The sequence below is a fragment of the Nomascus leucogenys genome, chromosome 6, assembly GCF_006542625.1.
Source record: "Nomascus leucogenys isolate Asia chromosome 6, Asia_NLE_v1, whole genome shotgun sequence".
NCBI lineage: Eukaryota > Metazoa > Chordata > Mammalia > Primates > Hylobatidae > Nomascus > Nomascus leucogenys.
The window spans coordinates 84,241,328-84,269,326 of record NC_044386.1 but is presented as its reverse complement, the minus strand read 5'-3'; the positions used below and the strand labels follow the sequence as shown (position 1 = coordinate 84,269,326).

General features: G+C 40.1%; 2 protein-coding genes across 3 annotated transcripts; one reads left to right on the top strand and one right to left on the bottom strand.

The window, feature by feature from the left end:
* MTFMT (mitochondrial methionyl-tRNA formyltransferase) lies at positions 1–27,899 on the top strand. Of its 2 annotated transcripts, none has more exons than XM_003267103.4 (9): positions 1–229; positions 2,647–2,856; positions 6,289–6,411; positions 8,475–8,577; positions 9,813–9,888; positions 13,854–13,945; positions 24,230–24,308; positions 25,479–25,561; positions 27,147–27,899. In XM_003267103.4, exons 1-9 carry the CDS (start codon positions 27–29, stop codon positions 27,339–27,341), a joined length of 1,164 nt encoding a protein of 387 aa, XP_003267151.1. In that variant the 5' UTR covers positions 1–26; the 3' UTR covers positions 27,342–27,899. The 2 variants fall into 2 exon arrangements, with proteins under 2 accessions (XP_003267151.1, XP_030670424.1); XM_030814564.1 differs by lacking the exon at positions 1–229 and adding an exon at positions 243–380 and having other exon boundaries at positions 27,147–27,408.
* LOC100602969 (transmembrane protein 126A-like) lies at positions 3,010–3,600 on the bottom strand. The gene has a single exon (XM_012507179.2). The coding sequence runs from the start codon at positions 3,598–3,600 to the stop codon at positions 3,010–3,012; it is 591 nt and encodes a 196-aa protein (XP_012362633.1).
* Positions 27,900–27,999: the final 100 nt, after the last annotated feature.

Here is a 27,999-nt window from a genome sequence, read left to right as displayed (position 1 = left end):
GGCCGCCGGCGGCCGAAGCATTGAGGATGTTGGTCCGGTGCTGTTGGGGTCCTCCTTTGGCTCATGGCGCCAGGCGCGGGAGGCCGAGTCCCCAGTGGCGAGCACTGGCCCGATTCAGCCAGGAAGACTGCCGGGACTCCAGAGTCCGCGAGAAGCCTCCCTGGCGGGTGCTCTTCTTCGGCACGGACCAGTTCGCCCGCGAGGCGCTGCGGGCGCTTCACGCCGCCAGGTACCCGGGCCAGGGATCCGGGGACCCGGCAGCTGAAGGCCTCCAGGCCGCGCGGGCGGCCGGCCCCGAGGGTTTTGGACTTCTGGTTGCGGAAAGCATGGGCGGCAGAGCGGTGTGGGCGCAGATCTCGGCGTCTTCTGGAGCCCGGAAGGTGCGCCGTTCCCGCCGGTCAGCCTTTGGGCGCCCAGTACCTGCGGTCTGCGCCCCTCACTCCCCGCCGCCTCTGTGGGTTCTCCAGGCGCCCCGCGACCCACGCTGTGCCGAGCCGGGGCTGGGCGCTCTGCCTGCATTCCCCGGGCCAGTCCCACGGCCTCCCTGGCCGTTTTGAGTGTGGGGAATCCGTGGCTCAGAGAGGTTATGCGATTGCCCAAGGTCATCAGCCGAGGTGGTTCGGACTAAAACCAGGTCCCACTTAAAAGTTCCCTGCTTTGCAGTTCCTCCTCCTGCCCCCCATCCTTCGGCACACCCGTGTCTCGCTCTTTTGCTCCCCCTGTGCTCCTTGTATACAAGGACATAGTCCAAAAACGACCTGTTTTCCAAAGAATAAATTTATAAATCAGAACTGTTAGGTATACATTTAGTGTTAATAATATTTAACAAATCTTGTTTACTGGGAAAGAAAATTATTTGAAATCCAACCAGTCCTGAGAGTCCATGGTATGTGGTGGCAATACCATATATACGTCTCTGCCTCTTTTTCCCAATTAATGTTTTTTATTTCCCCATTCTGTTTTTTCCTGACGCAGTCCTCCTTCCACTTTTTTTTTTGTCATCTCCATCTCCTCTTCCCCACAAACACTTCACAGCAGCCCCTCATGTATTGAATCCTTCTTCAATCCCCTGTGTGGTTTTCTTCCCTCCACATACCCCTCTGTGCACACACCCGGAAGGAAACCCCATGTTCCCTTTGCACACCCTCCGGGGGCTGCTGTTGTCACATGCGTCTCTCACTGCATTTACACATTTATACCAAGACTTTTTTTGTTTGTTTCTGAGGCGAGGTCTCGCGCTGTCCCCCAGGCTGGAGTGCAGTGGCCAGCTTATAGCTCACTGCAGCCTCGACCTCAAAGATCAAGCAGTCATCCCATCTCAGCTTCCAGAGTAGCTAGGACTACGGGCGTGCTGGACCACCACGCCTGATTTTTAAATTTTTTGTAGTAGAGGCGGGTTTTCACCATGTTGCCCAGGCTTATCTCAAACTCCTGGGATCAAGTGATCCTCCCACCCTGGCCTCCCAAAGTGCTGAGATTACAGGCCTGAGCCATCATTCCTGGCCTATCCTGATACTTCTGATGATGCTTCACTTGGCAGCTCCATTACTCCTGTGCTTCCTTTATAGTGCCCCAGGACATACTCCTCATAACTCAACGTGTGCATGCAATACCTGTTTAATAAATGTACCCCCCGCGTACTAGAATGCTATGCAGCAGGTAAAAAGGATGAGGCAGTGCTACATGTACTGCCATGGAATGATGCCCATGTTATGTATTTTTGTTTGTTTTTTAAAAAGTAGTGTTTGAATGGCATCATGGTTATGGTAAAAAAGTTCCATGGATTCAAAGGATATACAGTGAAAAGTTACTTCCTTCCATCTCTGTTTAGCAGTTCCCAGTTCCTTTATCCAGAGACAGCCACTGTTTTCAGTTCCTTCTAGAAATGTTCAGTGCATATACAAATATACGTACATTTAACCCATTTTTCAAGAAGACTCACATAATAGCATATATAGCATTGTTAAGAGGAAAAAAAATGCAAAGCATATGTAATATCCCAGTTGTGTAAAGTATCCATACGGTATATGTTTTTGTATGCACAGGAAATCCCTAGAATGATACTGTTCAAACAGTAGCCACTAGCCATGTGTCACTCTTTACATTTTAAATAATTAAAATTAAATAATGAGCGACAGAGCGAGACTCCATCTCAAAAAAAAAAAAAAATTAAATAAAAAATGAAAACTGAGGCCGAGCACGGTGTTCACGCCTGTAATCCCAGCACTTTGGGAGGTGGAGGCCGGTGGATCACTTGAGGTCAGGAGTTCGAGACCAGCCTGGCCAACATGGGGAAACCCAGCCTCCACTAAAAAACACAAAAATTAGCCGGGTGTGGTGGTGCATGCCTGTAATCCCAGCTATTCAGGAGACTGAGGCAGGATAATTGCTTGAACCTAGGGGGCAGAGGTTGCAGTGAGCTGAGATCGCTCCACTGCATTCCAGCCTGGGTGACAGAGTGAGACTCCATCTCAAAAAAAAAAAGAAAAAGAAAAAATGAAAACTCAGTCTCTCACACTAGTTTTAATCATTTAGCCCTAAATGCTTCATGAGTTTAATCATAAACATACTTAGCGATATGTGAAGTAGTTTTAGCTTTGAGTCATTGCCTTAACACTGTCACATTTTTCTTCCAATCTAATTTAGGGAAAACAAAGAGGAAGAGTTAATCGACAAACTGGAGGTGGTCACAATGCCTTCCCCATCATCAAAAGGACTACCAGTGAAGCAATATGCTGTGCAGTCTCAGCTTCCCGTATACGAGTGGCCGGACGTGGGATCTGGAGAATATGATGTTGGAGTAGTGGCTTCGTTTGGCCGACTTTTGAATGAGGCTCTTATTCTTAAATTTCCCTAGTAAGTTTTATTTGTAAGGAAATACAGTATAGAAACCTTGGTCTTTATAAATGGACCTTGTATATAAAAGTGATAATTTGAACTGTATGCTTTCTGTAATATTTTCTTTTTTTATTTTTACCATTATATTTTTGTGTACATGTTTGCTTAAAGTCAATGAATTTCTCTGCCAGGTTCAGGTAACTGAAGGGCCTTTAGAAGTAGTTTATATTGTTTAAACCCAAGGTATGCTGCAAACACAGTCTGGAACACAATAGGAAATAACATCTTTCTAAAGACAGGCTTATAAATTTGAATCCAGTAACTTAAGATGTTCCCTTTCTCTGGTAACAGAGTCGATTCATACCAGGCTGCTAGGCCTCCAGTCACAGGTATAGACAAGAAAACAGGGCATAGACCACCAAAAGCAAGACCAGCCAGTCCACTCTGTGTTATGGTACAGGTTTCACAATTCAAATCACCTGTATTTGAAGGAAAATTTACAAAACTTTTGTAAGCTGTGTTTGTTGTAAGAAAAGGGATCACTGCCATTGGTAAGCCAGCAGCTGTAAGAGCCTGTGTCATGTTCAAGACGCATTGAAAAAGACTATTTGCTATAAGGCCACAGAGAGCATTAAATCCAACATATGCTGATCCCTCTTCAGGTAGATTCCTTTCTGCTTGTGAAAGCTGGTTAATTTTTCTGGTTATGATATCAAAGATTGTTAAGTTTTCCTTGATAGTATTGGGTTTATGATTTTCCATCTTGAGCCTTATGCTCTTCTCCCAGCAGCTGGTTAGTGCCTCCCCAGGTCGTCTTTAGCCATGCCGGGGCTCACTGAAGCCTTTGCTCAACTCGCCTGGGCACAGCCATATTTGGCTGACACATGACTCGGCCTGATATTTTCTTTTCAAGTACTAAAGAACATTTTATTTGTGGCATGAGTTGTCAAAATATATCTAACTCCTTATCACTCTCTATAAGCTTTCATCCACCTTCGTTTAAATTCCATATATATGCTGACAATGCCCAAATTGGTCCCTCTAGCTCAGCTCTGTCCCCAAACTCTAGTCCCCTAATACCTACTGCCTCCACAGCTCTTCTTGGATGTCTGATAGCCACTTTACTTTCAAGATACCCAAAGCATCTCCTAAAATCTTTATCTCAATAAATGGCTACTCCATCCTTCTAGCTGCTGGCACCAAAATCCTGGAGTCATGCTTGATTTCTTACACCCCATATCCAATCCATCAGTAAATCCTATTGGCTCTGCCTTCAAAAGCTGTGTAGAATCTGTCTGTATCTCATCACTTCCACTGCTGCCACTCTCGCCTACATTACTACAGAAGCCTCCTAACTGGTCCCTACTTCTGTCCTTGACCCTCTCAGTCTTTTACCAATCCAGCAGTCAAAATGTATTTATTTATTTATTTATTTATTTCTATTTTATTGTTTAATTTAGAGACAGAGTCTTGCTGTCACCCAGGCTGGAGTACAGTGTTGCTATCATAGCTCACTGCAGCCCCAGACTCAAGGGATCTTCGTGCATCAGCCTTCTAAGTAGCTAAGACAATAGGAATGTGCCACCACACCCAGCTAACTCTTTTTTTTTTTTTAGAGACAGGGATCTCGCTATGTGGCCCAACTTGGTCCCAAACTCTTGGCTGCATGTAATCTTCCTGCCTTGGCCTCCCAAAGTTTTGGGATTACAGGCATGAGCCACTGTGCCCTGCCTCAAAGTGATCCTTTTAAAACATAAGTCAGATCATGTCACTCTGCTCAAAATCCTCTGGCAGTTTTCTGTCTTACTCAATAAAAGTTGGGCCAGGCCTAACTGGCCTCCCAGCTGTGCCTTGAATTTGCCGAGCATTTACCTTCTTCAAGATGTTTGTACTTAATGTTCCCTCTGCCTGGAATGCTTTTCTCCCATATATATGCATAGTTATTTCCTTCTTCATGTTCTTGTTCAAGTGTTTTCTTGTTGGTAAAGCTTTCTCTGATCACTACTAAAATTGTAATATGTCCCCCTCATATTCCTCTCTGCTTTATTTTCTCCATAGCCCTCAGCATCATCTGGCAAACCTTGTACATATTTTGTTTTTTCTTGCTTATCTCCCACTTTTTGTACATAAACTCTCTGAGGGCAGGATGTTTTTTTTTTCTGTCTGGTTCACTGCTGCTTGTATGCCTAACACTTAGAACAGTGCCCACACATGGAGTGTGCTCAGTGAAGGTTTGTTGGATTGGGCTGAACAGTGAGACTTAGAATATAAGACTTTCTTATATATACATGCTCCCAAGTGCACAGCCATGCTGATGGAGACATCATTAAACTAATGACAAATTAATAAAGTACTTAAATTGCACATCAGTGGATGATAGGTATATTGGGATAAACAGCAAAGGTGAATGGATCATTTGGTGGGGATTCAAGAAGCTTATTTTAGGCTGGGTGTGGTGGCTCACACCTGTGATCCCAGCACTTTGGGAGGCCAAGGCAGGTCACTGGAAGCCAGGAGTTGGAGATCAGCCTGGGCAACATGGTAAGACCCTATCTCTACAAAAAATAAAAAATTATCTGGATATGGTGGATGCACTTGTAGTCTCAGCAACTTAGGAGGCTGAGGTGGAAGGATCTCCTGAGCTTGGGAGGTTGAGGCTGCAGTGGGCCATCCAGCCTGGACAACAGAGCGAGACCCTGTCTCAAAAAAAATTTTTTTTAAAAAAGAAAAAAAGAAAAAGCTTATTTTAGGCAATCTGTATGTAAACCAAGTGAAGTGAGGATAGTTATGTGACTAAACTATAAAATTAGAATTGTTCATGAGATGCATAATAGGGTTTGAGTGGTTCTCTTATAGTCATAAATGCATTTTAAAATTTTATTTAAAAACTCGCAGACATCATGGGCTGTTGTAGATTTTGAGACGGAGTTTCACTCTTGTTGCCCAGGCTGGAGTGCAATGGCATGATCTTGGCTCACCACACCTCTGCCTCCTGGGTTCAAGCGATTCTCCTGTCTCAGCCTTCTGAGTAGCTGGGATTACAGGCATGCGCCACCACACCTGGCTAATTTTGTATTTTTAGTAGAGACAGGGTTTCTCCATGTTGGTCAGGCTGGTCTTAAACTCCCGATCTCAAGTGATGCGCCCGCCTTGGCCTCCCAAAGTGCTGGGATTACAGGCATGAGCCACCACACCCAGACAGAACATCTTTAGAACAGCAAATAGTTGTCTTAGCTCTGTTTTTAATTAAATTTCATTGGTTTCTTATGGTAAGAGAGTGAATTTACATGTAACTTTTTTCCTTTCAGGTGATACAAGACTTACATTTAACTGTCAGTTTTTCCAAATTTCTGGGAAAGTTTCCTAATGAAAAGTAGCATAATAGCTTAGGTAGTGGTAACGAAGGGGTAAAGCCCACTGACATACTAATTTCTACATTTTCTAACCCAGTGGCATATTGAATGTTCATCCCAGTTGCCTCCCGAGATGGCGTGGCCCAGCCCCTGTAATCCATACAGTGCTTCACGGAGACACAGTTACTGGAGTAACAATTATGCAAATTAGACCTAAAAGGTAGCACATATTTTCCTTTCTTGAGATTTTTGTGATTTTTAAATGTTGATGTCAGCCTGTTTGAGGGGCAGTGGATGAATGGGTGGTGCTCACTAATTTCTGTGACTCCAGAGTGCTTCGTTTGCTTTTATATCCTTTCTGTTTTCTCCTGGTTTCTAACATAAACCATATGTCTTTTGGTATTTGTGCAGGGTCTCTTTAAAGTCCATATGTAAATCTTAATTTGTTAATTGAAATAAGATTATTAGTACTCGGATTTCTATAAAAGACATTGTATAAATGAGAGATGGATTTTTGTATGTTAATTGTTTTGAATCTTGGTTTTGCTGGCCTTGGTTTCTAAACTATGGCCAAAAAATTTGTGGAACCTGAAATAAGAATATATTGCATATCAATATGCAATGTAATTGTCCTGAAACATTCATTTTTTTCCTGTCATACCTACACCTTGGAACAATTTAGAAACAATTTAGAACAATTTTTTAGAAGCAATTATTTAGAATTACTTCAGGAGTTTATTCAGTCTCTGCCTGTTACCACCTAATTTCCCCTTAGAAAAGAATAATTCACAAGTTCACAAGAACAACGTGGTATCTGGGATTTGCTTTAACTTACTTCAGAAAACAAGAGAGGGAGTAGATGAGACAAGAGTGGCAAAACTTTGGTAGTTCTAAAATCTGAGCCAGGCATGGTGGCTCACGCCTGTAATCCTAAACTTTGGGAGGCCGAGGTGGGAGGATCACTTGAGTCCGGGAGTTCAAGACCAGCCTGGGCAACATATAAAAAATAAAAAAATTAGCCAGGTGTGGTGGTACACACCTGTAGTCCCAGCTACTCAGGAGGCTGAGGTGAGAGGATCTCTTCAGCCTAGGAGGTTGAGGCTGCAGTGAGGCAAGATCACACCACTGCATTCCAGCCTGGGTGACGGAGCAAGAACCTGTCTCAAAAAAAAAAAAAAGAAAAAAAAATCTGAATGATGTGTATATGATGATTCATTAGACTGTTCACTCCGTTTTTGTGAATATTTGCAATTTTTCACAATAAACATTAAAGCTTCTAGGTTAGAAATCGAATTAACAAAAACAAAAAGTACAAAAAATTAAATAAAGCATATTTCTCATGAAAACCTATGACCAGTGTTTACAAAGCTTGATATAAAATGTCAGACTTGTGGGAATGCAAATATACTTGCGTTTACTTTTTTTTTTTTCTTGAGATGGAGTCTCACTCTATCACCCCGGCTGGAATGTAGTGGGGTGATCTCAGCTCACTGCAGCCTCCACTTCCCAGGTTCAAGCGATTCTCCTGCTGCAGCCTCCCGAGTAGCTAGGACTACAGTCGTGCGCTACCATGCCCGGCTAATTTTTTGTATTTTTAGTAGAGACAGGGTTTCACCATGTTGGCCAGGATGGTCTCGATCTCTTGACCTCGTGATCCACCCACCTCGGCCTCCCAAAGTGCTGTGATTACAGGCGTGAGCCACCACGCCTGGCCCTAGTTAAAATCACCCATGGTGATAATCTAGGCAAAACTCTCATCCTTTGAGGAAGGGACTATAGAAATAAATAATTATGAACTTCCTAACTGTACTTCCATGGAAAATAAATTATTTGCCTTATGCTTTTCATATACAAATAGATATTTCTTCATGCTATTACTAATGATACAATTTTTCTGTAATTGTAATTAAATTCCTGGTACGCAACTGTATCCTTTCTTTGGTTAGGAAAAAATAAATTTAGACTCTAAATACAGGCCATATTTTGTTCTCCCGTCTTTCAAACTGACATATCTTCCTTGCTAATGGCTAACAGCCAAATTAATAGCCAGTGATAAACTATCTTTATTTATTTTTTTATTTTTTAAGAGATAGGGGCTAGCTGTGTTGCCCAGGCTGGTCTCAAACTCCAGGGATCAAGCAATCCTGCTGCCTCAGCCTCCTGAGCAACTGGGACTATAGGCATGCAGACCACTGTACCCAGCTTGTATCTTTGTGTGTGTAGACAAACGTTGATTCAGGAAATAGTAATCATTGTTATTATTTTATTTTGATTTTTTGCTAGGTTTGATGTAGGCCCAATTCTCAAACAAGAAACTGTTCCTGTGCCACCCAAGAGCACTGCAAAGGAATTGGAAGCAGTGTTGTCAAGACTGGGTGCCAATATGGTATAATTCCCCAATATCATACTGCTTTTTACTCATTTAGTGGGTTTCCTAAGTGGTTATAAAAAGAAGAGCAATTTTGTGACTTCTAATTTTCTTAAAAACAAAAAAGAGTAGTTTCTATCTTTGGCTTCCTAGAAATTAGCCTGGCATTTGTGATCTCATGTAAATCTTTGAGAATTTACAAAGAGTAAGTACTGAATAAAGGCTTTCAAGTGAAACAGGTGATCTTATATGGCCTACTACATGCCATAGTGAGGCCTTAGACTCTTCTTCTCAATTTCACTCTCCTCACTCTCATATGAATACCTTGCATCCCGGTCAGAATGAACTAACAGCAATTTCCTAAGCGACTCAGCTTTCCTTCCATTTCTTTGCCTGGCTTCAGTCATTTGCGCTAGAATTCTGACCATTCTACCTATAGATGATCTTTCTTCTCTCTGTGACTTTGTATATATAGCTCATTGAAACTGCATGAGTAGAGTCTGGGTAAATGTTTAATGACTAAATTTATGTTTTCCATATGAACGGGTTAATTTTATACAGAGGAATATTTTTTTCCCACCTGTATAGATGGTATTTCCTATTCTAGGCACTTACCTCACAAATGATCTTATAATAGTAACTGCCGTTTATTGAACATTGGCTTGTGTTCTACGACTGTTCTAGATACTGTATGGACGTTTTTTTTTACCCTCTCAACTTTGAGGTAGTTGTTGCTATTGATTGTTTCACAGATGATGACATTGAAGGCCAGAGACAAGCTAAATAACTTTTCCACAATGAGACAGCTGGTAGGTGGTAGAACTAGGACTTGAACCCAGAGCTGGGTGACTCCATGGTACATTCTCCTATGAGGTTTCACTGCCTTGTTACCCATGGGGTGAGAGTGTGTATAGCCAAGCCCGGGCTATCCTGATGCCAAAGCTTCCACAGCGTTCTCTAGAAGTGAATCAATGACCTGTACTCTACAGAGAGCAGAATCTCTACTGAGGTTTCCCCAAGTAGACACCTATCCTCACAGCTTAAGCCAATGTACTACCTTACCCTGCCACGTAGATCTTTTAAAGTTATAGGTTCAGCCTTGAAGAGCCAATAGTAAAGAAATTTTTTTTAATTTGAAAAAAAGAAAAAGAAAAAAAAGTTATAGGTTATTTCATGGTACTGAATTGTAATGTGTTTCTGCTTTTGTTCTTCTGTTCATTTTGAATATATCGCACTCTTCTTTTTTTTTTTAGCTCATTTCAGTTTTGAAAAATTTGCCTGAAAGTCTGAGCAATGGAAGGCAGCAGCCAACGGAGGGGGCGACTTATGGTGAGTGAAGGCTGCAGAGACTCTCATCTTTCTAAAGGTTCTGCTTGTCACGATAGCATCTGAACATTCTGACTTCTTAGTTGTACTTTTCCCTTAATTTTGATTGAGTGCCCACTTTTGTGTGCTTTTCCAAAGAATGGTAGAAAACTTTTTTTTTTTTTTTTTGAGAGGGAGTCTCGCTCTGTCACCCAGGCTGGAGTGCAGTGGTGCGATCTCGGCTCGCTGCAAGCTCCGCCTCCTGGGTTCACGCCATTCTCCTGCCTCAGCCTCCCGAGTAGCTGGGACTACAGGCGCCCACCACTACGCCCGGCTAATTTTTTGTATTTTTAGTAGAGACGGGGTTTCACCGTGGTCTCAATCTCCTGACCTTGTGATCCGCCCGCCTCGGCCTCCCAAAGTGCTGGGATTACAGGCGTGAGCCACCGCGCCCGGCCTAGAAAACATTCTTTCTCCCTCTTAGCATATAGCCTCATGAAGGATTGAGCATTTTTTTCTAACTTTTTGATTTTGAAAATATTAAATAGAAAGACCAGTATAATAAACACCAGTTTACCCCAGAGTCAACAATTATTAATGTTTGTCCATATTTTCTTTCTCTCTATGTATTTAGTATGTGTATTTTAAATTTTGCTTATTCATTTGGAAGTATGAATCATGATCTTTCATCTCTAAGTAGTTTAGTGTGCCTTTCCTAAGAAAAATGAACAATTTCCTAATAGCATCAGATGTTCAGTTCATATTTAAGTGTTCCTAATTGTCTAAAAATTTATTTTATAGTTGTTTTATTTTTCAAACTAGGATTTAATTGTAATTAGTTGTTATGTCTTTTTAGTCTCTTAAAAAATTCCTCTTTTTTTCCTCGCTCTATGTCATTGACTTTTTGAAGAGATCAGGCCAGTTACTTGATTTGTTTTCTTACAGTGTTGTTTAACTTGTTCCCTGTCTCTTATATTTCCTATAATTAGCTCTAAAGGTTTGGCTGGATTCAGGCTTAAAGTTTTTGGAAAGAGTGTGTTTCAGTGACATTTGTTTTCTTCTTTTTTGTTTTTTTTAGTACAGTTAGGAGTATAAACATTTGTTTCAGTTTTTAATTTTAGGGATTACTTTTTATTTTTCTTTATGAGTAAATGTTATTTTTTGAATATGTAAAACATATAGCTGATTCAAAAGTTAACATACCTAGAGAAGTCTCACTTTTGTCCCCTACAGTCTTAAGGTACCACTTGAGTAAGCCAAGATATCAGATTGTACTAAAGCAAGTGAAGCTAAGTTTGATCACTTGGTTGAGATGGTGACCACCAGATCTTTCCAGTGTTAAGAAGTGTTTTCCCTTTTGCAATTAGCAGGTAATCTGTGGGGTAATACTCTGGCACTGTGCAGATATCCTGTTCCCTAACAACCTTTCACATGACGGTTTTAGTACAGATTGATATTCCTTGCCCAAATGAATTATTTCACTATGGATTACAAAATGGCAATTTTCTAATTCCTTTTACATTTAATAGCTGGTATTGTTCTGGAAAGAACAGTTTTTCCTCATTAATCAGAGATGAATTTTAGTTCATCCTAAAATGGGGACAGGGGCTTCTTTCTCTTTAATTAGAATAAGAAGTTGATGCCATTAATTGCCTTCAATTTTGGTGTCAGATGCGTTCTTTTTAGTATCATTTGACACGTAGATTTTCATTGATTGTGTTTTACAGTCATAATTCTTTGTGTTGCTCAAATTTCCCATATTTGCCCGTGGGAGCCCCTTAAATTTGGCTCCTACATTCTGTTAACACTCTTCACTTCCCACTAGTTTGGAGTGCTTTCTTGCTTCCACCACAATATGTCCCAGGCTCCCCTATGTGTCCTGTGGCCCACATTGAAATCAACCAGTGTGATTTCCAGGGAGCTTCTGTTCATTTTAGTGGGGTTGATAATTAGAGATCATCTGGTACAACAATGTATGGCAAGATAAGGTATCAGTGGACGAAACTAGAAGTTATATTTTTAAAAAATATTCAAGCTCATATTGTTTATGATTCAAATTTATCATTAAAGGGTTTTCCTTATTTTTTCTCACACTATCTTTTTTTAAATATTAACCTGTTTATTTGCTATTCATAACATCATTTCAGCATTACAATACCAATATTACTACTAACAGTAAAAATACTAAGTAAGACTTAAGATTTCTTTACAGTTTTCCTTTTTGATCCTTAGAATGTATCCTAAGGATATACAGTCAGATTACTGCCTTCAAAACTTCCTGGTAATGATTATTTTTTCCATGTGGTTTTGTTACCTAGTTTCATATATAGTTAAGTTTCAGGTTTTTTTTTTTTATTTTAGGGATTGTTTTATTTTCTTTTATGATTAAATTTTATTTTTTGAATGCATAAAATATTTACGTGGTTCAAAAGTTAAAACAGCTTAAAGAGGTACACTCATAGAAGTCCTACTTCCATCTCTATCTCATCTAACCCATATCCCTCCCTCTATAGGTAACATTTTTATTAGTTTCTGATTTAGTCTTCCAGTGTTTCCTTTTGCCAAAATAAGTAAACACATACATAGTGTTATTTTTTATTTTTCCTTCGCAAAAGGTGGCATAAGATACATATTCTTCTATGCCTTTGTTTTTTCATTTAATAGTGTATCTTGGAGACTACTTCCTATTAGTAAGAAGAGATTTTCCTCTTTCTTTCTTTTTTTTTAAGATAGGGTCTCTGTTACCCAGGCTGGAGTGCAATCGTGTGACCATGGCTTACTGCAGTCTCAACCTCCCAGGCTCAAGCAGTCCTCCCACCTCAGCCTCCCAAGTAGCTGGGACTACAGGTACATTCCACCATGCCTGGCTAATTTTTTAATTTGTTGTAGAGACAAGTTCTAACTATGTTGCTCAGGTTGGTCTTGAACTCCTAGACTCAAGCCGTCCTCCTGCCTTGGCCTCCCAAAGGCATGCCTGGCCTCCTTTTTGTTTTTTTATGTTGGCATAGTTCTCAGTTATGTGAATATATCATAATTTACCCAACTGATGTCTTATTGATGGGCATTTGGGTTGTTTCCAATCTTTTGCTATTTCAAATAATAGTAAGATTAGGAAGATAACATGGTTATTCGGAATAGTATAGTAAAACTACTTGGAGTAGTTTTAATGTACCTTATTCACTGTCAGTAATGTTGAAGATCTTTTCATATATTTAAGAACTATTTGCATTTCTTTTTTCTGAGTGGTAGTATATCTTTTGCCCATTTTCCTATCAACATTTTGGTCTTTTTCTTCTCAGTTTTTTGAGTACTTATATTTTATAATAGAGAAATTAGTCCTCTCTGAGATAATTTGCAAATTCAGCTTGTCATTTGTTTTTTGATTTAACTCATGGCATTTCTTTTTGTCTTTTTTTTTTAAAAAACAGTTTATTTTGCCTAGGCATAGTAGCTCACGCATCTAATCCTAGCACTTTGGGAGGATGAGGCGGGTGGATCACTTAAGGTTAGGAGTTCGAGGCCAGCCTGGCAAACATGGCGAAACCCCGTCTCTACTAAAAATACAAAAAATTAGCCAGGCATGGTAGTGCATGCCTGTAGTCCCAGCTACTCGGGAGGCTGAGGCACAAGAATCTCTTGAGCCTGGGAGGTGGAGGTTGCAGTGAGCTGAGATCACGCCACTGCACTCCAGCCTGGGTGACAGAGAAAGACCCTGTCTCAAAAAAAAAAAAAAAGTTGATATAGTCTCATTTCATAGTTAGAAGGGCATTTTCTACTCCCAGGATGTAAAGAAGTTCACCCATGTTTTATTTTAGTATTTATATGATTATTTATTTATTATTTTTACTTGATATATGGAAAATTTTGAACATATAGAAAAGTCAAGAGGTTAGAATGAATTCTCTGGTATCTCTTATTCAGTATCAATAGCTGTCAATTCATGGACACTGACCCTGATGTTCATTTTTGCTCTTGGTTTTATCTTGTAGCCCCTAAGATTTCTGCTGGTACCAGTTGTATAAAATGGGAGGAACAAACTTCAGAACAAATATTCAGACTTTACCGTGCCATTGGAAATACAGTAAGTTGGGAAGTCAGGTTGCAGTTCTACCTAGTTGGTTTTCTATGTGTGTAATTTGCTTTCTAAATGTTTTTATTTAGGAATAATTCCAAATAAAAGTATCCCAAATAAAAGTATCCTAAATAAAAGGTTGATCTTAGGAACAAAACCTAGGAAACCTGAAATTTATTCTTAAAAATTCTTTAAACTGTTTAAAGTGTTTATAGAGACCTTAGAATTCACAAAGCACTTTTAAATATATGTATATTGCAGTTTCACATAACCAAGTTTTACTATCCTACTTCGTAGGTGAGGGGAAAGAAAATGAGATAACTAACAGGAATGTCCAGTCACTAAATAATGAACTTAAATCTTCTCACTCCTAATCCTGTGCTTTTTCCAATATGTCTTTCTGCCTTTGGCCAATTTTTTACAATCAGATTGTTAAATCATTGATTTCTACATATGGTACACCAAGTGTAGTAATATAACAGTTTGTTAAAATGTCTGAGTTAAATTCTCAGTTCATTGATAAATTTGTGGAGTTTTTTTCTTTCATTTCAATAGCTACTTGTGTTATTTGAACACTGAGCTTACCGTGTGTGTGTGTGGGGGTGTGTGTGTGTGGGTGGGTGGGTGTGTGTGTGTGTGTGTTGTTTTATTTTTTGAGACGGGGTCTAGCTCTGTCACCCAGTCCTGGAGTACAGTGGTGAAACCTGGGCTCACTGCAACCTCTGCCTCCCAGGCTCAAGTGAGCCTCCTGTGACGGCTCCTGAGTAGCTGCAACCACAGGCACACACCACCACACCTGGCTAATTTTTGTATTTTTTTGTAGAGATGGGGTTTTGTCATGTTGCCCAGGCTGGTCTTGAACTCCTGAGCTCAAGTGATCCGCTCCCTCAGCCTCCCAAAATGCTGGGATTACAGGCACTAGCCACTGTGCCTAGCCAAGTGTGTGGTTTTTAATGGGCCATCTCTGTTATTTATATTGGGTAAAATGGGGAACGACCATTGGATATCTATAACATGCTAAATTCTTCAATAAGGAGGATCACAGACTCATGTTACAGTTATTATCATCCCATTTTAAAGTTGAAGAAATTGAGGCTTAAAGTAGATAATGAATTGTTATTAAGTGTTACTCAATGTCGTGTTGCTAGTTAATGAAAGTCAGAGTCAGGTTTTGAACGAGATCTATCTTACTTCAAATCCTGTCATTTTCCTGCTGCCACACAATTGCATCAGGAAACAAGGACCATAGGGCCAGACAGAGCTGGGTTCCATCTTGACTCTGCTACTTCCTAACTTTGTAGACTCAAGAAAGTTATTTAACCTCCAAGCTTTAGTTTGTTCATTGGAATATCAGGGCTGGTATAATGTATTTACAGCATCTTGTACAGTATCTGGCACAGAATAGGTACTCATTAAATGATAGCTGCTATTATTCATTCATTAAACAAAATATTTACTGAAGGCCTATTATGTGTCAAGCAATGTACTAGGTACTATAGATACAGGTGTTGTGGGAGGACAGACAACAAATAAGCAAAAAAAAAAAAAAAATCAGGCCAGGTATAGTGGCTCACGCCTGTAATCCCAGCACTTTGGGAGGCTGAGGCAGATGCATCACCTGAGGTCAGGAGTTTGAGACCAGCCTGGCCAGCATGGTGAAAACCTCTCTACTAAAAACACACAAAAAAATTAGCTGGGCGTGGTGGCATGCGCCTATAATCCCAGCTACTAGGAAGGCTGAGGCAAGAGAATTGCTTGAACCTATGAGGCAGAGGTTGCAGTGAGCCAAGATCACGCCACTGCACTCCAGCCTGGGTGACAGAGCAGGACTCTATCTCAAAAGCAAAAAAAAAAAAAAACCAGGCACAGTGGCTCACGCCTGTAATCTCAGCACTTTGGGAGGCCAAGGCAGGTGGATCACCTGAGGTCAGGAGTTTGAGACCAGCCTGACCAACATGGAGAAACCCTGTCTCTACTAAGAATACAAAAAAATTAGCCAGGCCTAGTGGCGCATGCCTGTAATCCCAGCTACTTGGGAGGCCGAGGCAGGAGAATTACTTGAACCCAGGAGGTGGAGGTTATGGTGAGCCGAGATTGCACATTGCACACCAGCCTGGGCAACAAGAGCGAAACTCCATCTCAAAAAAAAAAAAAAAAAAAATCAAATAGTGTGATGAATTCCTTGATGAAAATAAAAATAGGATCATGTGATAGAATAACTGGAGGTTATTTTAGATTGGTGATGGGGAAAGCCTCTCTCTGACACTTAAGCTGAGATCTGAAAGACAATAAGGAGCCAGCCATACCTAGATCAGAGAAGAGCATTCCAGGCAGAGGAACAGCTAGTGCAAAACCCAAGGTGGGCTAACCCAAAGAATCACAAGAAAAGAAAACTCCAGATTGATATCCCTGAATATAGATGCACAAGTCCTCCACAGAGTTAGCAAACCAAATCCAGCAACATATAAAAAAGGATTATACATGATGACTAAGTGGGATTGTTTTTTGGGTTTTTTTTTTTTTTTTTTTGAGTTGGTGTCTCGCCCTGTCGCCTAGGCTGTAGTGCAATTGTGCAGTTTCAGCTCACTACAACCTCTGCCTTCTGGGCTCCAGCAATTCTCCTACCTCAGCCTCCTGAGTAGCTGGGACTATAGGCATGCAGCACCATGCTCAGCTCATTTTTTTGTATTTTTAGTAGAGATGGGGTTTCACCATGTTGGCCAGGCTGGTCTCAAACTCCTGAACTTGAGTGATCCGCCCACCTCAACCTCCCAAAGTGCTGGGATTACAGGTGTGAGCCATCACACCCTGCCCCAAGTGGGATTTATTCCAGGAATGCAAGGTTGGTTCAACATATGAAAATGAGTCAATATAACATATCATATTAGTAGAATAAAGGACAAAAGCTACATCACTGTCTCAATAGATGCAGAAAAAGCATTTGACAAAATCCAACACATTTTAAAAAACCTCAATAAACTAGAAATAGAAGAGCATTTCCTCAACTTGATAAAGGACATCTATGAAGACCCTGTAACTAACATCATACTTAATGAAAGAAGCCAAGCGCAGTGGTGGATGCTTGTAGTCCCAGGTATTTTGGAGGCTAAGCGGGAGGATTGCTTGAGGCCAGGAGTTCGAGACCAGCCTGGACAATATAGCCAGACTTTGTCTCTTAAAAAAAAAAAAAAAAGAAGAAAGAAAGAAAAGACAAAGCCTTTCCCTTAAGATAACAAAGAAGATAAAGATGTCTGCTCTCTCAAAGTTAAATGTCTTCTATTTAACTTTGTTCTGTTGGGGCAATTAGACAAGAAAAAAGAAACAAGGCAACCAAACAAAAGGTTGGAAAGGAAGAAGTAAAGCTGTCTGTATTTGTAGATGATATGATCTTGCATATAGAAAATCATGAAGAATTTCCAGAAAAACTATTAGAGCTAATGAACAGTAAAGAAGACCCAAGTAAATGGAAAGACCCCAGTATTCATTGATTGGATAAACTTAGTATTAGTATTGTTAAGATGTCTCTACTCCCCAAGTTGATGTACAGATTCAACACAATTCCTAAAAAAAAAATCCCAATTGGCTTCTTTGTACAAATTGACAAGCTGCTCCTAAAATGTATATGGAATTGCAAGGGGCCCAGAATAGCCAAAACTAACAAAATTGGAGGACTTATAGTTCTCAGTTTCAAAACTTGCTGCAAAACTACAGTAACCAAGATAGTGTGGTACTGGCTATAGCTCATTAGAATCGAATTAAGGGTCTAGAAATAGGCCAAGCATGATGGCTCATGCCTGTAGTCCCAGCACTTTGGGAGGCTGAGGCAGGTGGATTACTTGAGGTCAGGAGTTTGAGACCAGCCTGGCCAACATGGTGAAACCTCATCTCTACTAAAAATATTTACAAAAATTAGCTAGATGTGGTGGCGCATGCTTGTAGTCCCAGCTACTCAGGAGGCTAAGGCACAAGAATCACTTGAACCTGGGAGGTGGAGGTTGCAGTGAGCTGAGATCACACCACTGCACTCCAGCCTGGGTGACAGAGTGAGACTGTCTCAAATTTTTTTAAAAGTCTAGAAATCCATACATTTATGGTCAATTGATTTTTTTTTTCTAAAGGTAGTTCCCAAAAGATAGTTCTTTTTTTATTATTATTATTTTACCTTAAGTTCTAGGGTACATGTGCACAATGTGCAGGTTTGTTACATATGTATACATGTGCCATGTTGGTGTGCTGCACCCATTAACTTGTCATTTACATTAGGTATATCTCCTAATGCTATCCCTCCCCCCCTGCAACCTTTGTTGTTGTTGTTGTTGTTGAAAAGAGTGCCAAGACAATCCAATGGAGAAAGAATAGTATTCTCAATAAATGGAGCTGGGACAACTGGATGTCCACAATCAAAAGAATGAATTTAGACCCTATGTCACATCATACGTAAAAGTTAAAGAAGCTAAATGAATAGCTAAAACTAGAAAACTCTTAGAAGAAAATATAGGTGTAAAATATTCATGACATTGAATTAGGCAGTGGTTTCTTAGATATGATGCCATGAAGCATAAGCAATCAGACGAAAAATAGAGAAATTGGACTTCATCAAAATTAAAAATAGTTGTGCTTCAAAGGACACTGTCAACAAAGTAAAAAAGACAGGTAGGCCAGGCATGATGGCTCATGCCTATAATCCTGGCACTTTGGGAGGCTGAGACAGGAGGATTGCTTGAGCCCAAGAGTTTGAAACCAGACTGGGCAATGTAGTGAGTCCCCATCATTACAAAAAGTAAAAAATTAGCTGGGCATCATGGTGCACACCTGTTGTCCTAGCTACTTGGGAGGCTGGAATGGGAGGATGCACTTGAGCCGGGGAGGTCGAGGCTGCAATGAGCTGTGATTGCACTACTGTGTTTTATCCTGGGTGACAAAGTGAGACCCTGTCTCAAAAAAAGAAAAAAAAAAAAAAAGACAGCTTACAGAATGGGAGGGAATATTTGCACATCATATAACTGATAAGGGCCTCATATCCAGAGTAAAGAACTCTTATAATAACTCAGCAGTAAAACGACAAATAACCCAATTAAAAATGGCCAAAAATTCTGAGTAAACATTTCTTTTTTGTTTTTGAGATGGAGTCTTGCTCTTGTTGCCCAGGCTGGAGTGCAATGGCATGACCTTGGCTCATTGCAACCTCTGCCTCCTGGATTCAAGCGATTCTCCTGCCTCAGCCTCCCGAGTAGCTGGGATTATAGGCACGCGCCACCACGCCCAGCTAATTTTTGTACTTTTAGTAGAGACAGGGTTTCACCATGTTGGCCTGGCTGGTCTTGAACTCCTATCCTCAGGTGATCCACCCACCTTGGCCTCCCTAAGTGCTGGGATTACAGGCATGAGCCACTCACCTGGCCCTGAGTAGACATTTCTTTCAAGCAGATACATAATATGAATGGCCAATAAGCACATAAAAGATTAGCAACTTCACCTGTCTTTAGGGGTATGCAAATCAGAACCACAATGAGATACCACTTCACATCCATTAGGATGGCTATAATTCAAAAAACAGACAAAAACTAGTGTTGGCAAGGATGTGGAGAAATTTGGAAACTTCATACATTTGTGGTACCATGTTTACCTCTTAAAAATGGTGCAACCTGCGTGGAAAACAGTTCAGTGGTTCCTCAAAAAGTTAAACACAGAATTATCTTATGTCCCAGCATTTCTATTCCTAGGTTTATACTCAAGAGAATTGGAAACATTATGCTCACACAAAAATATGTACCCGAATCTTCATAGCAGCATTATTCAGAATAGCCAAAAAGTGAAAACAACCCAAATATCCAACTGATGGATGTGTAAATAAAATGTGGTATATAGCCATACAATGGAATATTATTAATACTCAGCCATAACCATAATCACATGCTATGACATGGATGAACCTGAAAAATATGCTAAGTGAAAAAACCCTGTCACAACAGACTACATATGTTATTATTCCATTTATATGAAATGTCCAAAATAGGCAAATCCATAGGCTGGAGGAGAGAGGTTAATGGGAAGTTTCTGACAATGGATGTGTGTTTTTTGTGGGGAAGAGGGGTTATGAAAATGTTCTAAAAATTAGGCAAGAAAAAAACGAGTGGCATTGGTGGAATGACCCTGAGTCTACTAAAAACCACTGATTTGGAAGCTTCAAAAGGGTGAATTTTCTGGTATGTGAATTACATCTCAATAAAGCTGTCAAAAAACAAAACAAAACAAAAAACAACCCAAGATGGAAAAGAGATGGACATGTCTGAGGGACAGAAATGAGGCTGGTGTGGCTGGAGCATAGCTGGCAAGATGGAGAGTAGCTAAGGTGAGGGGAAAAGCAAGATTGAGTAGGATTGATGTGCAGTGGGACGACATCAGAGGGCCACGGCAGGGAGTAATGGGATTAGGTATGTACATTCTTAAAAGGTTGCCCTGGCTGCTGCTAGAGAGTGGAGTGGAGGTCAGTTAGGGAACTGGTTGGGTGTGGTGGCTCATACCTGTAATACCAGCACTTTGGGAGGCCAAGAAGAGCGGATCGCTTGAGCCCTGGAGTTCTAGACCAGTCTGGGCAACATGGTGAAACCCTGTGTCTACAAAATATACAAAAATTAGCTAGGTTTCGTGGGATGCACCTGTAGTCCCAGCTACTCGGGAGGCTGAGGTAGGAGGATCACTTGACCCTGGGAGGTTGAGGCTGCAGTGAGCTGTGATTCCACCACTGCACTCCAGCCTGGGCAACAGAGCAAGATCCTGTCTTTAAAAAAAAAAATTAAAAAATTAAAAAAAAAAAAGAAGCTGCTGCAACTGTAGCCAGATGACAGATGATGGCAGTTTGGAACAATGATAATGGTGGATAGAAAGAAGTGGACATCCAGACTATGCTTGGAGATAGAGTCAGTGGAATTTGCTGATGGAATCTGGGAAATTAGGGAAAGATAAATTAGGATCATTCATAGATTTTTGGCTTGAGAAACTGGGTGAATATGGAACCATTTAATTGAGATGAGGATGTCTGGGGAGGAACAAATTTGGGAAGAGAAATCAATAGTTTTGGCCATGTTAAGTTTGACATATGTTAAGTTAGAAGACATTCATATGGAGACATCAAATAGACAACTTCCTGAGATGCAATTTAGGCCAGTAGCTTGAAATCTCTTGGTACCTATAACTTACTACATGATGATTCTTACCCTCTGCAGTTTATCTTCCCTGTACACGGAGAAAAGCTTTGTGCTGTAAAAGACTGAGCCAGAAGGTGGGGTTTGGTTCCTAGAGCTGCCCTTTACTAACTGAGAGGAAGGCCCTTGTCTTTGAGCTTCTGCTTTTTTTTTTTTACCTCTAAAGTGGGGTTAATGACCATGTACACAACTGTCAAGATCAAAGGAAATGAACTAGGTGAATGTAAATTCATGCAAACATACTGTTTTGGCAGTAATGATGGCAGACACCAAAATGATTATATTCTTACCATCCCTTTCCTTTCTACAATGCTCTGATGATAAGGTGAGCTTTACCTCCTCAAGAACAAGACTATATTCTGAGTATGTACCTAGCATGTTTATTACTCTCAGAAAATAGAAATCTTTTCTAATCAGTAAGCATGTTTCAAAAATATTTTGAGTTATTTAAAAGAAAAAAATTGCACATACGAAAATCGTTTCAGAACTTTTATTGAAGCAGGCGAAAGAAAAGTGAGCCAGCAGGTTATAGAAGAGGCTATGACATAGATACGGTTATGAACTTGTTCTTCAAATTCATTTACTTATTTGATTTAATGTTCAAATTATTACAACAACCTAACTCTTCTGAAAGTTAAATACCCTCTTTAAGGGATGTCATAAAAAGAGCACTACACTGAGAATCAGAAAACAGAAGCCAGTCCTGGCTTTGCTACTAACTAGCTGGGTCCAACCTTGGAAAAATAGCTGCATTTCTCTGAGCCTCACTCTCTTCATGTATGAAATAGAGGATTGAACTACAGTCTGGAAATAAATGCATTCAATTCAGAAATTTTAGAGAACTTATGTCCTGGTGTGTGTTAAATTTTATTAACATTTAAATCAGGCTCTAGCATCTCAGGTATGTTGGAAATGTGTTACATGATAAAGGTGGTATTTCATACTGGAGGGAGGGGTAAGATGGATTATCTAGTAAATAGTATTGGGATAACTGGCCAACCATTGGTGGGGGAAGCCCTCAAATCCTATCTTTTAAAATCATAGTAACTGCTATATTATAACAATGCATATGTAGTTAACAATATTGTACGGTATACTTACAATTTGTTAATTGAGTAGATTTTTCTTACATGTTTTTTACCATAATAAAAAAATCAAAATATAGATGGATTAAGGATTTAAATATAAAAAATAAAATCACAAGGACTAGAAAAAAGCACAACTGAATAATTTGACAATATTTAATAATCTTAAAGTGTGGGGTAGGCCTTTTTAAGTATGATATGAACCACCAAAGTCATGAGAGAAAAGACTTATGATAATAAAAAACTTATGCATGGAAAAAATGGCTGTCCCCAAGATTAAAAGTCAACAAAACTGAGGAAAATATTCACAACACATATAAGAGTTAAAAGGCTAATTTCCTAAATATAGAAAATATTTTTGCAAATTAATGAGATAACCATCCCAGTTTTAAAAAATATAACCAAAGGGCATAAATAGGCAGGTTACAGATAAATAAATTAAAAGTGCACATAAATACATGGACAGCTCCTCAGCTTCACTAATAATAAACAGCAAGAGATTATCATATTTTTTTCTCACTTATCCAGGCAGTTTAGCAATAAAATGTTGATGCTGTTTAACCCAGGCATTCCACTTTAAAAACAAACAAAAACCCCCAAAACTATTATCCAGAAATGTGTAAGTCCTCAAAGATATATCTACAAGGTTATTACCCTAGTTTATAGTGTTATAAATAGCAATAAATTGAAAATAACTGAAGTATCTATCATAAAGGTAGTTGCATAAATTACGTATTCATAAAATGGGTTACTGTGCAGCAGATAGAGTGAAATCAATAAGTATGTACTGATGAAACATCAATGCTTTATGGTCCAATAACAAAAGTCCTTGTAAAATAGTATTGATGCAGGACTTCTTGCTCCTTAACTCAGCTAAAATCTGGGTTCTTGTCTCACAACCAGAAAAAATTAGGCACGTGGACACACTGAAAGGTGAGGAGAGCGGAATTTATTAAAAGAAAGCTCTCAGCAAAAAAGAGGGGGTCCTGCCAACAGGCTCCCACCTCACAGATTAAATACCAGGCCACCACACAGGAGCTGAAGAGGCCAGGTTCTTCCCCTGCATAAGGCACAAATTCCTGGTGGCTCCACCCCCATTCTTCCAGTGCTCATGCGGGCCCTTAGTCTGAGCCACGCCACATTGATTTATTTCCTTTACTGTGCATGTGTTAAGGGACAGAATTTTTCACCATGGACATGTTTAGGCAAGCCCACTGTGTATAATGACCGGGGTGGCATTTGGCTGTCTCCTGTCTCTATCACTGTGTTCTAGGTTTTTATAATAATATTTGTAGAAAAAAATACAGGGAAATGCACATCAGAATAACAGTCGTTACCTATAGGGATGGGAATAAATACAGAATACTATCACTTTCTAAAATTTTTTAACATAATTGATGTAATGCTTGCATTTTTTCATAAGGATAATAAATTTTTAATTGGAAATATTAGTATATTAGATATAAACATTGATTTAAAAGTAACATTTAAGATAGTATAAATCGGCCGGGTGCGGTGGCTCACGCCTGTAATCCCAGCACTTTGGGAGGCTAAGGCGGGCGGATCACGAGGTCAGGAGTTAGAGACCATCTTGGCTAACACGGTGAAACCCCGTCTCTACTTAAAATAGAAAAAATTAGCCGGGCGTGGTGGCGGGCGCCTGTAGTTCCAGCTACTCGGGAGGCTGAGGCAGGAGAATGGCGTGAACCCAGGAGGCGGAGCTTGCAGTGAGCCAAGATCACGCCACTGCACTCCAGCCTGGTGACACAACGAGACTCCATCTCAAAAAAAAAACAAAAAAAACAAAAAAAAAACAAGATCTTATAAATCCTGGAAACACTGATGTAGAGAGTCGTGTTTATGGTCTGTTCCATCAAACTTAGTGACTGAGTTCCCAACTCCTCTAATTGAAAGAAAAGTCTAGATTAACACAAAATAGTAGTTGAAAAGGGTTTGGGAGTTGAGTGTATTCCTTCTCATACCTTCTTTAATTTTACTTGCAGATTCCGTTGCAGACGCTCTGGATGGCGAACACCATTAAACTTTTGGATTTGGTAGAAGTTAACAGTTCAGTCCTTGCTGGTACTAACTTTTGAATAGCTAACATGGAAGCTGTTTTCACTGTAGTCTATCTGGAAATACGTCTGTTTTATCATATGTCACAATTACTAAAAATAAGAATTATTTTAGTTTGTTTCAGTTCAGTAATGATAATACTTTACATTCACTTATTGTCTTATTCTTTGTAACACTCATTCTCATATATTTTCTCATTTAATCACTACAAGAACTGGCCGGGCGCGGTGGCTCACGCCTGTAATTCCAGCACTTTGGGAGGCCAAGGCGGGTGGATCACCTGAGGTCAGGAGTTCGAGACTACCTGACTGACACGGTGAAGCCCCGTCTCTACTAAATACAAAAATTTAGCTGGGCATGGTGGTGTATGCCTGTAATCCCAGCTACGTGGGAGGCTGAGGCAGGAGAGTCACTTGAACCTGGAAGGCAGAGATTTCAGTGAGCCAAGATTGTGGCACTGCACTCCAGTCTGGGCAACAAGTGAAACTCCATTTCAAAAAAAAAAAAAATTATTACAGGACCCTGGGGAGTAGGCAAAGCAGTGTTTCTATCCCATTTTAAGCTCTGTGATTTCCTGCCTTAAGGTTTTCAGAGAGTGCAGAATGACTCGATTAGTTTCATTCTGGTGAATATTATAATGAAAATTTCTGGGCAACTCAGTGAAAATCTAGGCCAGAGTGTATTCATATTTCATGCCACAAGTCCATTCTAAGGCCCATCAGCATCCTCCCAAGATGGTGGACAGAAGGAATGTGAGCCACAGAGGAAGCTGGTTTAATTTAGAGGTAGTTGGAGTTCCCCAGGAACCTAGGAATTAGGATTTGTTTGGGCAGGGATGAAAGGGTCAGCCTAAATCCTAAACATCCCATGTATTTCCCCCCGTTGGCTAGTTATTTCACCAAAGCGCTAACACAAAACTTATAGATTCAGCATTTTAGGTGGTCACTGGGTAAAGGAAATATAGCTTTGTATGTGCATGGGAAGCTTTCCTTTGGGTTTCTGATGTACAGAGAGCACTGTGGTTTCCTTGTAAGTTTTGGTTTACAAAGTCAACATCAGCAAATGTGTTCTCTCCGGCATCAGTACTGCCTCCCAAGATGTTTTTTGATTTTTAAGAAGTACTATGAAGTTGCATAATTGCTTTTCTCTCTTGTATATCTTTTTTCCATTCTTCAGATTCAAAATTAACGGGACAGGCTCTTATTCCAGGATCAGTAATATACCACAAACAGTCACAAATACTGTTGGTTTATTGCAAGGTATGTTTTCCGTTAGTTTCAAGTTATCATAGTTGTTTTGCTGTGTTATAGTCTGTATCATTTATTATTTTTAGTTGGAACTTAACTGCCTGTCCATCAGATTGGGTCAGGAGATCGTTTAATTTTCTAAGAAATAGTGAAGTCTCTAGCATAATTTTTTGAAAGTGAAGTTTTGCCAAGGCATTATTATTACTCAATCAAAGAAGATTCAGTAACTTGAGTGCTTTCTTAAAAGAACACGTGTATTTTCAGTAGCCCAATTTAATTAACAGCTCTTGTGCTTGGTAACATAAAAGATAGTCATATCAAAATATCTGGCTGAACTACTACAGGACACGTATCCTACTTGCTTTTACTGATTAACAGTAGTAAAGAGGAGATTTCTGAACTATTTAAAATAACTTTGGAATCATTATTCTTTTATAAGATCATGGTGTGTTCTGAGAAGTGTTCTACATTCCTTCCATTTCCTAGGTATTTTGCATCATATGGTGTTCATGTGAGGTATTTCATACTTAAGAAGAGTGTTTAGCCAGGCAAGGTGGCTCACACATGTAATCCCAGCACTTTGGGAGGCTAAGGCAGGTGGATCACCTGAGGTCGGGAGTTCGAGACCAGCCTGACCAACATGGAGAAACCCCGTCTTTACTAAAAGTACAAAAATTAGTCGAGCGTGGTGGCAGAGGCCTGTAATCCCAGCTACTTGGGAGGCTTAGGCAGGAGAATCGCTTGAGCCCGGGAAGCGGAGGTTGTGGTGAGCTAAGATCATGCCATCGCACTCCAGCCTGGGCAACAAGAGTGAAACTCCATTTCAAAAAAAAAAGAAAATGTTTAAAATGTGTGATAGATTGATCTGACCTACAGACTGTGAATACAAAACTCCATCAACCTCTCTTTGTCTCTCACCAGCTTATTCTGGAACAGTGTTGGATGCATATGTCTCACTGTCCTTTTCTGGGTCTATATATGTATTTCTTTTTTTTTTTTTCTTTTTTTTTTTGAGATGGAGTTGCCCAGGCTGGAGTGTAGTGGTGTGATCTCAGCTCACTGCAACCTCCACCTCCTGGGTTCAAGCAATTCTCCTGCCTCAGTCTTCCAAGTAGCTGGGATTACAGGCACCCGCCACCACGCCTGGCTAATTTTTGTATTTTTGTAGGGACGGGGTTTCGCCATGTTGGTCAGCCTGGTCACGAATTCCTGACCTCAGGTGATCCACCCGCCTCGGCCTCCCAAAGTGCTGGGATTACAGGCGTGAGCCACCACGCCTGGCCTATATGTGTATTTCATGTTAGATACCTTTTATTCTGCTCCCTTTGTATTTAAATGTTTATACAGATCTATACATTTGTTATCACTTCTTGGTAATAAGCTTTTAATTTCAGTGGCAAAAACCGCAATGACTTTTGCACCAACCTAATAGAGTCAAGGAATTCTACATGTTACTTAGTATAGTGCTGTTTGCAGCTAGGTATTTAGTAAAGGTTTGTTGGTTTGTTTCCATGATAAAAACTTTATAAACTAATATTTACTTGGCATTTTAGTTTTGCCACCCCTGCCTATTCACTATTTGTATTTTGCCCTTTAGGATGGTTGGATTGGTGTTCGATCAGTGATGCTCAAGAAAGCACTAACAGCTACTGACTTCTACAATGGATATTTGCACCCCTGGTACCAAAAAAATTCCCAAGCTCAACCAAGCCAATGCAGATTTCAGACTCTCAGACTCCCAACAAAGAAGAAGCAGAAAAAAACTGTTGCTATGCAACAATGCATTGAGTAGTTAGGAAGAAGATGAATAAAAACCTATTACATATTTGTAATTTATTAAAAACCTCATTTATAAGGAATTATCTGGACTTTTTTTTTTTTTTTTTTTTTTTTTTTTTTTTTGAGACAGAGTCTCACTCTGTCACCCAGGCTGGAATCCAGTGGCACTATCTCAGCTCAGTGCAACTTCCGCCTCCCAGGTTCAAGCGATTCTCCTGTCTCAGCCTCCTGAGTAGCTGGGATTACAGGCACGTGCCACCACACCCAGCTAATTTTTGTATTTTTAGTAGAGATGGGGTTTCACCATGTTGGTCAGGCTGGTCTCGAACTCCTGACCTTGTGATCTGTCCACCTCAGCCTCCCAAAGTGCTATGATTAGAGGTGTGAGCCACCGTGCCTGGCCTGGAATTATCTGGACTTTCAAAGAAGATGGCACTGTTATAAGAAGAGAAGATTATTGTCGAAAAGATGGATTGCCTCACTTTCCACTTTTTATGTAACAATAGTTAAAAAACAGCTTTTTTTTACTTGAATTACAAAAATGTTTAAATAAAACTTGTATTTATGATACCAAACTCAAGGAGATTATCTTTCCCTAAGAACAAAGGCAACCCTAACTGGTGTATGTCTGTACATACATACATACTGAGAAGAGGTTTTTTGTTTTTATT